Source organism: Onthophagus taurus, chromosome 8, assembly GCF_036711975.1.
Source record: "Onthophagus taurus isolate NC chromosome 8, IU_Otau_3.0, whole genome shotgun sequence".
NCBI classification, from domain to species: Eukaryota; Metazoa; Arthropoda; class Insecta; order Coleoptera; family Scarabaeidae; genus Onthophagus; species Onthophagus taurus.
The window spans coordinates 16,289,186-16,304,083 of record NC_091973.1 but is presented as its reverse complement, the minus strand read 5'-3'; the positions used below and the strand labels follow the sequence as shown (position 1 = coordinate 16,304,083).

Below are 14,898 nucleotides of genomic sequence, written 5' to 3'. Positions count from 1 at the left end.
ATGAAACCATCTCAAATAAATTCGAAATCTGTAGAAAATAAACTTCTCAATACGGTGTACAATCATATTAAAATTGCCGGTAAGGGAAACTTTAATGTTGGAGATGTAGTTCGCATTAGCAAGCATAAGCATGTCTTCGATAAGGGATATTTACCCAACTGGACCACTGAGTTATTTAAAATAATTAAAACACAAATTACGAATCCAATTTCTTATTTATTAGAAGATATGAATGGACAACCTATTAAAGGAGCTTTTTATGAATTCGAACTTCAAAGATCCAAACAACCTGATGTGTATCTTGTTGAAAAAGTGTTAAAGAGAAGAAAAAATCAAGTGTTCGTTAAGTGGTTAGGATTCGATTCATCCCATAACAGTTGGATACCGAAAGACAATATCGTTTAGGTTTAAATGTTTTTTTCTAAGTAAAACGTATATTTACTTTGCATTATTGTCAACTTAAATATTAATAAATCCTATTATTTATTTAAAACTTTTAATTTATTACATCCTTATAATTAATTAGCGTTTTAAATTTCTATTTATCCGTATTTCATTTACACCAATAATTCTATTGCTCAGCATTATTGTAACCACAATGTAATTTAACACTTCCACTGACGTGGTGCATTGAACTTTACTGAACCTCGGTGATTTAATAGAAACTGCTTAGTTTGCATTTTTATGTAATATAAATACCTATTATTTCTAGAAACGTTTTACTTCACATTCATCTGTGGTACTCGCAACATCAGCAGTTTTAATAAGCGGTTGCTCTCGTTAAAGTTTATATTTGACACTCTCAATTTCAAATCTCTTTGAAGATGTTCGCGTGTGATAAGTGTCAAAAGTCATTCAGCGCCAAAAGGAGTCTCGATCGGCACACGCGACATTCGCATACTAATAACGCTAGGAACGAGTGTTCTTTATGCGATAAATCTTTTTCGAGATTCGACAATTTTCAAAGACATAAAAGATTAGTGCATGGTTTAGAAGTTGGTCCTCAGCGTCAAATGCCACCTCCAGCAATGGCAAATTATTTGAAAGCGAAACCCGCCATCGATGTACCACCATCTACATCATCGGCGGTGAGGTCAATTTTGCAACCTTCTGAACGTCTTCCTCAACCGCTGTTGGGTGATAATGGTTTAGAAGTTGGTCCTCAGCGTCAAGCGTCACCTCCAGCAATGGCAAATTGTTCGAAAGCAAAATCCACCATCGATGTACCACCATCTACATCATCGGCGCCGGCGGTAAGGTCAATTTTGCAACCTTCTAAACATCTTCCTCAACCGCTATCGGGTGATAATAGATCAAAGGTATGCGATTTGTGCGGAATTTCTTTCATGAATCATATGGCTTTAGAGTCACATCTCAGGATGAATCATACGATAGAGGTTGAGAAAGGTGTTGAGAAGATTGCAACTTGTTACAAAGATCGAGTTGCGTCTTATAAAATATCTGGATCGTGATGATGATGATGATATCTCCACATATCTAGCGCGTACCCGAAATACTGTCGGAAATATTATCACATCTTACATGGCCCTGAACGGCTCGGTGAAGGTGCAACTCGAGCTTTTATCCATTTTTATTAAAACAACTATTAATGAAAATGGTGATGAGACCGTTACCGCCTCTGAAAAGAATTTTAATTCTAAATTCGAAATTATTACACAATTCGCCGATTTTAATGAAACTTATGATGAGATGGTGGCAAGTATTAACCATCAAGCTGAAGAGTTTCAGGAGAGGGGGTCCGGTTGGGCCTTCTTTTCTATTTCATACCTTCTTCTAAACATAAACAAATTCCAACCAATACCCGGCTCGTCGTACATCCCGCTTCCAGATTCAATCGCTACTAAGAAAGCGTGCATTAACATCAAAAATTACGATGACAACGCTTGCTTAGCTTGGTGTCTGGTATCTTATCTGCGGCCGGCTGAACGTCGTCGAAATTTAACATCATCGTACCCGCACTTTTCAACCGTACTAAATTTAAAGGATATAAAGTTCCCCGTTCATTTAAAAGACATCCCTAAAATTGAACAATTAAATAATTTAAGTGTAAATATTTATGAACTAGTTAAATCATCCAAAGAATACGTGGTGGAAGGACCAATTTATTTTACAAAAAATCGACGGGATACCCATATAAATTTACTTTATTTATATGAAAATGGACACGGACATTACGTTTTAATTGTAAATCTATCACGTTTGATTTCTAAACAAGTATACAACCACGGCCATTCTGTACACCTTTGCGATGGTTCTTTAACACGCTTTTCCACACAAAAGTTGTTAAACGATCATCAACTGCATGATTGTAATCATATTAAAACCATTTTGCCATCGAAAAATGTGCGCTCAAGGCCAAACTTTCTAGGTTCGTATACGCCTGAAAATATTTTACAATTTAATAATTATAAAAATACTCAAAACGTTCCCTTTGTTATATATGCGGATTTTGAATCGATTTTAAAGCCGGTAGAGTTTTGCGAACCTAGTAGTTCAACATCTTTCACCGAAGCGGTAGATATACACATGCCGTATAGCTTTGCTTATTATATCGTTTCAACATCCGATGTTAAATATTATAAATTCGAAACGTATACGGGCCTCGATTGTGGTAAAGTTTTTGTTTCAAAATTAATCGAGGACGTTAAATTTATTTACAACGAATATTTAAAATGTATTAAACCAATGCTACCTCTAACCGCTGCAGAGGAATTGAAATTTAATTCGGCTTCATTATGCCATATTTGTAAGTCACCGTTTGATGGTTTTAATCAGAGTAAGGTTCACGACCATTGTCATATTACCGGCAGATTTAGAGGTGCCGCACATTCAACGTGTAACCTTAATTTCAAACTCCCTAATTTCATTCCGATATTTCTTCACAATTTTAGCGGCTATGATTCACACTTATTCGTAAAGGAATTAGCTGATATCGAGTCGGAGGGTGGTATCGATGTTTTACCCAACAACAAGGAAAAATACATTAGCTTTAGTAAAAACGTTTTAGTTGATCGCGTTAAAAACCAGCACAAAGATGATTTTGAAAACGTCTACATGAAAATGCGCTTTGTAGATTCATTTAGGTTCATGGCATCCTCTCTCGATTCGCTCGCCAGCAATCTTGTGGACGATGACTTTATCCACGTTAAAAAAATTTTCATACGTCACGAACAGTTTAAATTGTTAACAAGAAAGGGTATTTTTCCTTATCAGTATATTGATTCTATTGATAGATTGGGTGAAACATCATTACCCTCTAAAGATACTTTTATGAATAAGCTGAGCTTCGATGGTATAAGTGAAGATGAATACAATCATGCGCAAACCGTTTGGCGTACATTCGGGTGTCAAAATTTACGTGAGTATTCTGATCTATATCTAAAGACCGATGTACTTTTACTTGCAGATATCTTTGAAAAGTTTCGGGAGGTTTGTTTTAGTACTTATGGGTTAGACCCTGCCCATTATTATACAGCGCCAGGTTTATCTTGGGATGCTATGCTTAAGTTCACGCAGATCAAACTCGAACTTTTAACAGATATAGATCAGGTACATTTCATTAAAAAGGGAATTCGCGGGGGCATCTCGTTTTGCAGCCATCGTCACGCTAAGGGAAATAATAAATATATGACCGATGGCACTTTCAATACCGATTTACCTTCAAATTATTTAATGCATAGCAAGCGTCACCTCCAGCAATGGCAAATTGTTCGAAAGCAAAATCCACCATCGATGTACCACCATCTACATCATCGGCGCCGGCGGTAAGGTCAATTTTGCAACCTTCTAAACATCTTCCTCAACCGCTATCGGGTGATAATAGATCAAAGGTATGCGATTTACCTTCAAATTATTTAATGTATTGGGATGCAAATAACCTCTATGGATGGGCAATGTCTCAATATATGCCCGTTAATGAGTTTGTTTGGTTGGATGCGGCCCAAATTGGAAGTTTCGAATTTAGAAACGTATCCGATACCTCAGATTACGGGTATATATTGGACGTTGATATTGAATATCCGCGTGAATTGCACGATTTGCATAACGACCTACCATTTCTAGCCGAAAATATATGCCCGCCAAACTCTAAAAGCGTGAGCGATAAAAGACTTATTCCAAATTTATTTAATAAGAAAAATTATGTAATTCATTATAGAAATTTAAAGCATGCCGTCGCTCACGGTCTTATAGTTAGAAAAATTAATCGCATTTTATCTTTTAAACAATCAGCTTGGCTTAAACCTTACATCGACGTTAACAAACATTTACGCCAAACTGCCAAAAATAGTTTTGAAAAGGATTTTTTTAAATTAATGAATAATGCGGTTTTCGGTAAAACTATGGAAAATGTAGATAAAAGGGTCGATGTGAGGTTAGTGACAAGTTGGGAAGATATATGTAAGAGAACGGGTAGACCAAAATTAGGGGCACGTAGTCTAATTGCTAAATTAAATTTTAAGAATATAAAAATTTTTACGGAAACATTTTCGGCTATTCAAATGGAACATCTGCATGTGGTTTACGATAAACCCTTATATGTAGGGTTTGCAGTTTTGGAAATTTCTAAATTACTCATGTACCAATTTTATTATGATTTTTTGAAACCTAAATTTGGCTCTGAAATTCAATTGTGCTACATGGATACCGACAGCTTCACTGTGTCCATTACCACAGATGATGTGTATGCATTCGTTAAAGATAATTTAGAACGCTTCGATACGTCAAATTATCTTCCGGATAATGAGTTTAGCATCCCACTACAAAATAAAGCGGTATTGGGGTTGATGAAAGATGAAAATTCCGGTAGAATCATGTCAGAATTTATTGGTTTACGTTCTAAATTGTACGCTAATAGGGTCTGTTCCGGCCGTATCACTAAAAAGGCTAAAGGTGTAAAGAAGGCTGTGGTTAAACGCAAAATTACCTTTGAACATTATTTGGAATGTTTAACGTCAAAACGAGATATTTACATGAAACAATACTTGTTCAGAAGTCAAAAGCATAGCATATATACCATGCTACAAAATAAATTGGCTCTTTCATCACGTGATTCGAAACGTTATATTAATGATGATGGGGTGAGTACATTAGCGTGGGGTCACTATCGTATCAACACTCCATTATCATAAATAGTTTATATTTTTTGATTATATAATTGTAAAAAAAGGATTTCGATGGTTGAATTGCGAATCGCGTTTAAATGTAATTTTCTATTCCCTTTATGTTGTAAGTTCAATTCGGCCACTAAGGTATTTGTTAACGTTACTCCATCGAAATCCTTTTTATTATTTAAATTTTTGATGTAAATCCATTTTAGTTGTAAGTTAAATTCTGCTGTTATTTAGTTGACTTTTAAAAAATTATGTTTAATTGTAAATTTAAATCATATGTGTCTCAGTTACCTTTTAAAAATCGAAGTGTTCACATCGTGGTCATAATGTCTTGGACTGACTTTCGTCTTAAACTGAAGCAGTGTTTAAATACCGATTTCCCAGAAGAAATTACCCAGCTCGATTTGGTACTTGTAGACATACGAGACATCGATGGTGATAAAATAAATGATTCGCAATTTGTACAATTTTGTGAATTTGAAAATAACATATTTAGGGTTTATCGCAAGGGTGATATTCTGTATGTTGGTAGTGATGAAGACTTTGAAGATCATCGGAAATTTAAAGACTTCCTAAAAGTTAATGGATACTTTCCTGATAATGAATCAGCTAAATTAATTATTGACGACCATATTACTGTTAATGATTTTGAATATATTAACGATTGTTATTACAATTATAACTATTGGCATGTGTATCGTAATGCAAATACTATATTTGTTAATTTTACCGATTGTTAAATTTTGTATATATTTAATTGTGTATAAACTTTCAAGATTGTATTTACGTACATCATTTTTGTTAATGAAAATGCATTAAAACAATTTTATAATTTGTATTATTTTTTTACTTTCTTAATATTAATTATATATATATATGTATAGCATTTCATTTAGGTCAATTATTCCATTGCTCAGCATTATTGCAGCCGCGCCGCGCCGATTGTAATTTGACACTTCCGCCGGCGAGGTGCATTACACTTTACTTGGTGATGCGCCGCGCCGATTGTCGTAAGTTGACACTTCCCCCCCCCCGGCGAGGAAAGCATTGTATCGCGTAACTCATAATCAGTTTTACTTTAGAAATCGAACGTGTCAAACGTAAACCGCGCGGAATGTCTCGTAGTCGTCTCTGTGTTTTTCTTTTTTTCGGTCTTTGTGAGTTTAAACCAAAGAAAAAATTTATTCGAAGGTGAGTTGGATTTACCCGTCAAACGTAAACCGCGCGCAATGTCTCATAGTCGTCTCTGTGTTTTTTTTTCTTCTTTTTTTTCAGTCTTTGTGAGTTTAAACCAAAGAAAAAATTTATTCGAAGTTGAGTTGGATTTACCCTATTTATTGTTCATGGAAAACGTCTTCGTCGAGCTGCGCATGGTCGTCACCTTCCGTTGTGATGGAGTTAGAAGCGGGGGCGGCTTGCTTCTCAACGTTTTTACTTACCCGGCTCGCTAAGGGTATTATCGATCAAGAAGGTTACAAGATCAATGTATAGTGCATAATAATAATAATAATAATAATAATAAAGGATGTTGGTAAACCGAAGCCCGCTCATATAATTGAATTTGTAAAAAAAGTACCATAACATTAAGGTTTTTATTATTTTTTTACTATTTATTATGTAATTAAAATGTTTATTAATACTTTTATTGGGTTGATTGGGGGGAAAAATTAAATTGTGTTATTATTATTTTCCGGAATATTCCCAAGCTCCTGCGCACGCGCATTCAAGAGTTGTGAGGCGCGCCATCTTTCAGAAACGCCGATTCTAGACAGGAAGTTGTCGCACCTCCGTACCTCCGTGACGTCATCCGCCCGATGTAAAAGGATAGGGAGGGGTGTCAACCAAAGGCTTGGGGGAAAAAATAGGTTGGTAACCAGACCTGGTGATTTTTAAAAAAGTAACAGTCTACCTGGTTGGTAGTGGTTTAGTTCCACTACCAACCACTAGGTGGCGCGTTACTTTTTTAAAAAAGGTAACCGTCTACCTGGTTGGTAATGGTTTAGTTCCACTACCAGCCACTAGGTGGCGCGTTACTTTTTAAAAAATTCACCAGATCTAGTTACTTTTCCAATACCAACCTATTTTTTTTTTCACCTCCGCCTTAGGTTGGTACCCTTCCCTATCCTTTTACATTGGATTGATGACGTCACGGAGGTGCGGAGGTGCAATTTCCGGTCTAGAATCGGCGTTTCTATACTACTCACTATGTAAACCTACGTGAATGTGTGAAAAAAGGTCTTAAGCTAACCAAAATACACCGTGCATTGAAACCATATATCGATTTTAACTCTGAGAAACGAATGAATGCTACGAATGAATTTGGGAAGAATCATTATAAACAAATGAATAATATCGTGTATGGGAAAACGATGGAAAATTTTGAAAATAGAGTCGATATACGATTAGTGTCACATTGGGAGAATCGTTACAGGAGACCCGGTGCAGAAGCTCTTATCGCAAAGCCGACTTTCAAGTCATCGAAAATTTTCTGCCATAATTTGGCAGCCATTGAAATGCAGAAGGTGGAGGTCAAATATAACAAACCTCTGTATGTAGGGTTTAGCGTACTGGAATTGTCGAAAGCGGTCATTTATAACTTTTTTTATAATTTTTTAAAAGAGAAATATGGTGAAAACGTATTATTGTTATATACAGATACGGATTCGTTAATTCTCGAAATATTTACTGAGAATGTATACCAGGATATCAAAGAAAATATAGAAATGTTCGATACCTCTAATTACAAGTTAAACAACAGACCTCCAGTCCCGCCGATAGTTGGAAAAATGAAAGATGAGTACCCAAATACGATATTAACATCGTTTTATGGTACAGGAGCTAAAGCTTATTGTATTAACACTTTGGAAGGAGTTGTCAAGCGTGCCAAGGGTGTGAAAAAGTATGTTATCGATAAAAACTTAAGTGTTTCAGAATATAAACGGATTATCGAAGATGGAGGTTCTGTGCGAAAAAAGATGTATGTCTTTCGCTCCTCCTATCACACGATGTATACAGAACTAAAGAATAAAGTGGCGCTCTCTGCACAGGACGATAAACGTTACGTGATGGAGGATGGATGTCATACGTTAGCTTGGGGAAACTATCTTATTGAAGATCTACGCAGGGAAGATCTTTTGGACAACTTATTGGAGTTGTTAAACGTAAACATGTATGGCTAGTTAAATTGCGATCAGTTAATTTGTAAAAAAAAAAAAAATACTTGCTTGTATCACAAAACTTGTATATAAAGTAGAAAGTAGGTTGTTAAAAAGGTTACTTGAAATAAAATCAACGAAATTAAAAAAAGTTTTTTATTTTCTTAGTGTAAAAATTATAATACATCCTTTTTTGCAATCCAAGAATTATGAGAGCTATCCATTCCCAACCATTTCACTCGGACTTTATTTCCTTTTCGACGAAGAACTTTTTCAATTAAAAATACATCCGGGTGTTTCACACGTTGTAATTCTTCGTCGTAAAATGCTCCAAGAATGGGTTCTCCTCTACCATCTTTAATAAGGTAAGTCCTGGGATTAGTATTTTGAACTGTCGCTATGGTGAAAATTTCATTGGACCAAGTTGGTTGGTAACCTTTAGCAAAAGCGTGTCTGTACTTGCTAATTCGCACGTGTTCCCCCACATTAAATTTACGGTGGTTGGGGTCGACAACTTTAATGGAATTGTATACAGTATTTAACAGAGCAGATTCATTTCGTCGATTAACAGCTGAAGGTTTCATGTGAATGGTGCGATGTATTGTGTTGTTGTAAGATTTTAGTAATTTGGGTAGTAAGTCTAACCAGCGATAATTTCCTTGCATACTAAATTCTTTCCACATTTTATTTTTTAGGGTTCTATTAAACCGTTCGATAATCGAGCTTTTTAAAGTGGAATAGGTGCTGTAATGATTAATGTTAAGTTGTTCCATTAATTTTTGAAAATCGCTATTGTAAAACTCTTTCCCATTATCGGTTTGTAAGTTGCTCGGAGTAATATTCTTTTTACTATGCAAAATGTCCTTCATAGCTTGAGTAACCTCTTTCCCAGTTTTGGTTTTGAGTGGTAAGGCCCATGCGTATTTTGAAAAAGCGTTGATAACAGTCAGTATATACTTGTAACCTTTATTGACCGACGCATATGGGATCATTTCAACCAAATCAGCTTGATAAAGATCCAATAGTCCGTGAAGCAGAACGCGGCGTCGCCGATAATGTCGTCTCGCAGGTGCATGTAGTTCGTTAACGAGATCTCGCTTAACACTAACCATTACTCTACAACCCCTTCAATCAACAACTCTACAAGAAAAGGTAGTCCTCCTATCGGTGCATTATTTTTACACTTAATGGTATCTCCGCGTTTGAGTTGGACTCCCTGGAGCGACTTAATAACGATATCGTTAACAAGTAACTGAACATGAGCGGACTTTACAACATCTTTTATCATACCTTCGTAGAAAGAATTGATGTAATCCGTAATTCCACTTTTGTTTGTGATTTTATAAAGTTTTGTTTTTGGATCAACATCTCCATCACCACGTAAAGTTAAAATAAATGTTGATGAAGGTTGTAGAACTTCGGATCTTGCTATGTGGTTCTGTATAACATGGTGGTGAACATGCTTACCAAATTTATCGATAGATGTAGAACCATGTTCACCAAAACGGTTTAAAGGCATATTGGCTTCTGAAGCGTCACAGAAACAGAAAAAAGTTTATATACCCTTAACGAATGACTTGCGCTTCCCGTAATTCCTCTATGAGGGATATAATTTCGTTATGATGAGCAGTATGACCTGCTGCTTCGGAAGCAAGTAGTAAACGCAACCGATCAACTAATTCGTTCACGTCGTCCCAGTATTCGTACTCTTTAATTGCAGCAGGTACTAACAACTTATTTAAGTGACCTGATCCAGTTTTAGGTTTTGGCCAATATCGAGCCCAGTACACATTTGGTCTTTGACCCAAGGAAATTGGTTTGATTATGTTCACAAACTTTTCATTTTCATCATCAGTTATGATACTTTTTGAAGCGTCATAATCTCTTTTATGTACATTCGAACGTTGTAAGATATCTTTGTAATTTCTCGCATCTGGTAAAGTAAATTTACCCGGTTTATTTTTGAATAACAACTCGTATAACCCCGGTGTTACTGTATACGTAAATTCACCCACCAAAATGTTTTTCCCGTCAAACGTTATTGGTTGATTTGCGATATACAATCCATCGGTAAGTGCACGAACACCGTAAGTTTGATCGAACTCGTTATTTACATCTACTGTTAAACCCGTAACATAGGTACGTGGTAAGGGGTCCAGCTGTCCTAAAGCTTCTCGAATAACTGTCTGTTCCATCATTCCCTCCATATTCTCTTTCATGCGCGCCAACTGCTCCCTAGCGTCCCGCTCGTAGACATCTAAAGATGTGTCGACCCTCGAACACTTCTTCGTCGCTGAGAAATTGCGGACTCCGTGCGAGTTCCGGTGAAACATCCATGCTAGCTCCCGGTTTAATGGGTGTTGACGTAACTCTACGTTTAGGTTTCACTCTAGGAGTTTCCAGTTTAAGTCCTTTAGAAGGTTTCTGCAAGTCAGCCAGTAAGGCTGAGATATCTGGTGACTGCTCCTTTTTCGGGGTAAATAAATCACGTTTTATCCCGAATTTATTGTCGAGCGCTAATAAATTGACAGTTTGTAATTTTTTGTAAATATCTGTCAGAGGTTCTTTCAGTGGAGCGAGTTGAGCTTCGGCAATGGACTGCTTCTGTTTTATATCTCCTTTCAAAGTGCGTCTTTTATGTTTAACATCTTCTCGCGCAGCTATTAACTGTTGTGCAACATTACGATTCATAGTTCAACGTGATAGTGTAATGATCGCACAGAGACTGAGCATGCAGTCGTAAAGTCAATGGTTTTACAGTATAATGTACTCATTGAAACCTTTCCGATAGCGTCCGTTATTTTTATCGCAATCTAAATCAATAACTAATATACCGTGCTGTGTATCCCAACAAGTTCGACAAATTCTGACAAAATCATCCCACGTAATGTCCCCTAGCAAATGATCGTTGTAAATATGTTTCAAGTTAGTGAGATCTTGTTTAAATAAAACTAAAAGGTTGCAATTGTCACGTAAAAGCTGCTTGGAAATGGCGCTATAACTTTGAGCGAGTAAAAAAGTATCAACGTTTCTATGACGACCGTATGAAAAATATTCCTTGATAATCTGTTGCTCTGTAGGAGCAATATCATCAAAAATAATAATTGAATATTCTTTCACCTTTGACGGTGGTAGAAATCGTCCGACATCTGAGTATTCATAATAGCCGCAAGAGCGGATAGGTTTAAGTAATTGTCGTAGAAATTCGTATTTGATTTGGTAGAGTGAATTAGAGCACAAATATACATTCAAAAAGCGCAACCCGTTGAGAGCTGTCAATAAAGTTAACATTACGTTTGTTTTTCCGGCACCCGAAGAACCAATTATCAAACTACGTTTACATTCCCCACCAAATAATTCGCTATGTCGTTTAAATTTATTTGCAGCGAAGTCGTTATGAAGATTACAGATTGGTAGTGTTAAAGGTTGGCTAACAAACTTAACGTCTTCAACCATGCTGACGGGTGATACTTGAACGGGAGATTAACAAGAAATGAAGTCGTAGTAGAAAACAATGTTTATTTTATCATAAAATGTAGCATACAAAAAATTTGAGCAGATTATTTATTATCATTGTTTCAAAATAATGGTTTACAACACTTTAACTATATAAACTGTTAACATTGAGTTTGAAAGTTATTTAAAGCGTGCGTAATATTACACAATATTTATTTTACAATAAGACGTGGTATACATAAATTTACAAAATTATTTATTATCATGATTTCAAAAGTATCTGTATGGTTGATGTAGTAGAACCACCAGTGGGTTATTCACATACAGATGTTATGTGATTAAACAAAATAAAGCAGGGGGAGGGAAGGGGGAGGGGAGGGGAGGGGGGGGGGAGGGGAAGAGGTTTCTTTAAATAAAACTCATCAATATGGATAAAAAAATTACATTTATTTCTTTTCTAGCGTACATTTAATACAATGCATTTTAGGTGGTGGTGGTCCATCGAAATGAGTTTCCGCACAATCATTATTATAATGTTCAAGACACGGTAACTTCATTTGTAACATTTTCGATTGCTGGTAGGCGAACGGTAGTTGGGTCCAAATTCTTCGTAATTCCATAGATGGTACTTTATCGAAATAATACTGTGTTGGTAAATATTTTAAATCACGAGCTGGAATGTTCGCAAATGAGGCATCTCGTTCATATTTTTTCATTACGCTGTACACTTTCTTGGCAGATGTAAGTGGCCAACACCCAAACACAGTGAACACTTGTTCCATCGCAACCAGCTCTTAACTATCCCCCATTACGACTTGTCTCTGCTTTATAGTCACCGACTGTCTTTCGCATCCTTGTTTTGCACCCCCTCTTCGACAACTTCTTGTAAGTGGCGTACATTGGAAAGAGCGCACATACTTCTTCGTCGCGAGTGAAAAGCACAGCTCGGTATACCCATCTCAAGTTTATAGATACTACCTTCCAACGCAAATATCGGCGCGGAAATAATATATCTTAAAAATTTAATTTTTTCAGGTCCTTTAACATACACTTTCTTGACATTCCGACACAGATATTTGACTATGGCGTCGAATTCCATTGGATGGATAAAACCAACTTTCCAGTCGATGCAATGATGATGTGTCATTAACCAGTTTGCAGTATTCCTATATTTAGATGGTAATGAAGCTATACTGCTACTCGGTTGAAAAACGTGGTGGGTTATGCATTTGTTACTATCACATGATACTAATTCTTTAGGTACGAACTGATCTTCGTTGACCATGAAACCTTGTATATCGAGAATTATGTATTGAGTTTTATTTGAATACATCTTGCTTCCGTACATCAACACGATTATCCATACTATGCAGTCGTAGAAATCTGTCGCACAACTTATACTCTACGACTTTTTTTTTGTTTACGCTGAACATAGAAGTCTCACATTTCGGATGATGAGCTACGGGTGCGATGCGGCTCAGGATCCGATCCAACTACACACTACCAACCCTTCTTTCCCCATACTCAAGTCATTTGTTTGACGATTTTTGTTAGTGGAGAATATTGAAACGCCTTATCATGTAAAACTAAACAGTATGCTGTGGTACCATCAGGAATCGGATTTTTTGTCGTAAATTCTATCCGTATTTCTACCCCACTTTTGTGTAGCGCTTCTGCTTGATATGTACAATCAATTCCAATCAATGGATAATTTTCAATAAATTGTTTCGGAGTGAGTAATGGTTCTCCTTCCTTCCCATAGCAGGACTTTTGAAAGCGTGTATACATGTCATATAACACTGCGACACGATTACTATCAAAGTCCTCGTTCAGATTATCGTATGGGTAGCGTTCACCGTTTAGGAATACCGTCAAATTGGTGAGTTTTACATTATCAAAGGTTGCCATGTTCGCCAACTGTTTTCCTTTCTTCTTTGTTTGAAACCCAATTATTATAAATCTAGGTGTTTCCAACTGCGGAGCTGTTTTCACAGCCCATGAATGCTTTGTTGTTTGAGGTAAAGAGGGATATTCATGTACTTCCCAACTGCGAAAAGGTATTTGCAGATCAATATTTCGTCCTGCTATTTTTGTTAGAGCTAATTGTTCTCGTAAGCCTACGGCTAGATGGGGCATTCTCCACACAACTTTATCGATTTTTAACTGTAACGGTTCTTCTACCGTATTCACAAGCACATCATTATCATCATTATTACAAATTAACACTAGCTCTTGTCTCACATTCATCACAATTGTTTTAAAATCTTCAGCAAACCCTATTAATGTCTTTAGCGGTACACTCAATCCAAAATTTCCATTTTTATCCATTATTGCATCCGTTACAGGGGATGTTGGGACCACTTGACCTAGCAGATCCTCGCCCATGTTCCAACCTGCGTTCGCCAACTTTATTATATCGTGAGGGGTATACGAAAAGTATCCTTTCATACATGATGTTAACCCCATGTTTCTCACTCCATCTATTTGAACACCATTTATAAGATAGCGAATATCACTGAACATAAACGCTACAGGATTATTTATCAATTTTGCAGTTGCACTAGCATCTTTTGTTGCTTTACCACTCGCATCCAGTTTAAGTACGCTCCCTTCCACATACAAAAAACTTTCATGAGGCAATGTGTAATTGTCTATTTCGGGTATGCCTATACGAATTTCATCATTGTTACCGAAGCTAGTAGAACCAAACGGCTGATGGGAATGATATTCGTAACTTACAATCGAGTTATCTACTTTTATTTTCTCCGTGACGTTTAAGGACTCCATTTATAGTAGTTGAAAACCTAAGTTGCTTAAATACTGACGATTGACGCGTGTTAACTGGGTAGTTGATTTTCGCTTACTGTTAGGTTTTACATCCTTTCGTACCGTTTTATACATTACTCTATCACCCAGACTTTCCTGTGCTTTTCTTCGAACGTCGTACACTATACCCATATTAAATACCCTACTACTCACACCGATTTCAAGTGCACTCTCACGGTCACTTCTTCGTCTCTGAAGTTTACCAACTGACCGTCCTGATCAAGTATGCGTACTATTAAGGTACTAATCACGTTCGTTGTAACAGGTAAGTAAATCGGTTGTTGCGGAGCTTCTATTATTTTAAAACCAGCCGGTACGTTCGGGAAGAA

The 14,898-nt window shown here is 36.5% G+C and overlaps 4 protein-coding genes across 4 annotated transcripts; 3 read left to right on the top strand and 1 right to left on the bottom strand.

Moving 5' to 3' along the window:
- On the top strand, positions 1-405 carry LOC139431291 (uncharacterized). Its single transcript, XM_071198937.1, has one exon. It carries the CDS (start codon positions 1-3, stop codon positions 403-405), a length of 405 nt encoding a protein of 134 aa, XP_071055038.1.
- A 419-nt stretch (positions 406-824) lies between these two features.
- Positions 825-1,472, top strand: LOC139431290 (zinc finger protein 532-like). The gene has a single exon (XM_071198936.1). The coding sequence runs from the start codon at positions 825-827 to the stop codon at positions 1,470-1,472; it is 648 nt and encodes a 215-aa protein (XP_071055037.1).
- A 70-nt stretch (positions 1,473-1,542) lies between these two features.
- On the top strand, positions 1,543-6,583 carry LOC139431289 (uncharacterized). Its single transcript, XM_071198935.1, has 5 exons — positions 1,543-3,379; positions 3,428-3,570; positions 3,702-5,099; positions 5,420-5,798; positions 6,408-6,583. The coding sequence occupies exons 1-5, from the start codon at positions 1,543-1,545 to the stop codon at positions 6,581-6,583; spliced, it is 3,933 nt and encodes a 1,310-aa protein (XP_071055036.1).
- Positions 6,584-13,267: 6,684 nt separating this feature from the next.
- Positions 13,268-14,530, bottom strand: LOC139431288 (uncharacterized). Its single transcript, XM_071198934.1, has one exon. It carries the CDS (start codon positions 14,528-14,530, stop codon positions 13,268-13,270), a length of 1,263 nt encoding a protein of 420 aa, XP_071055035.1.
- Positions 14,531-14,898: the final 368 nt, after the last annotated feature.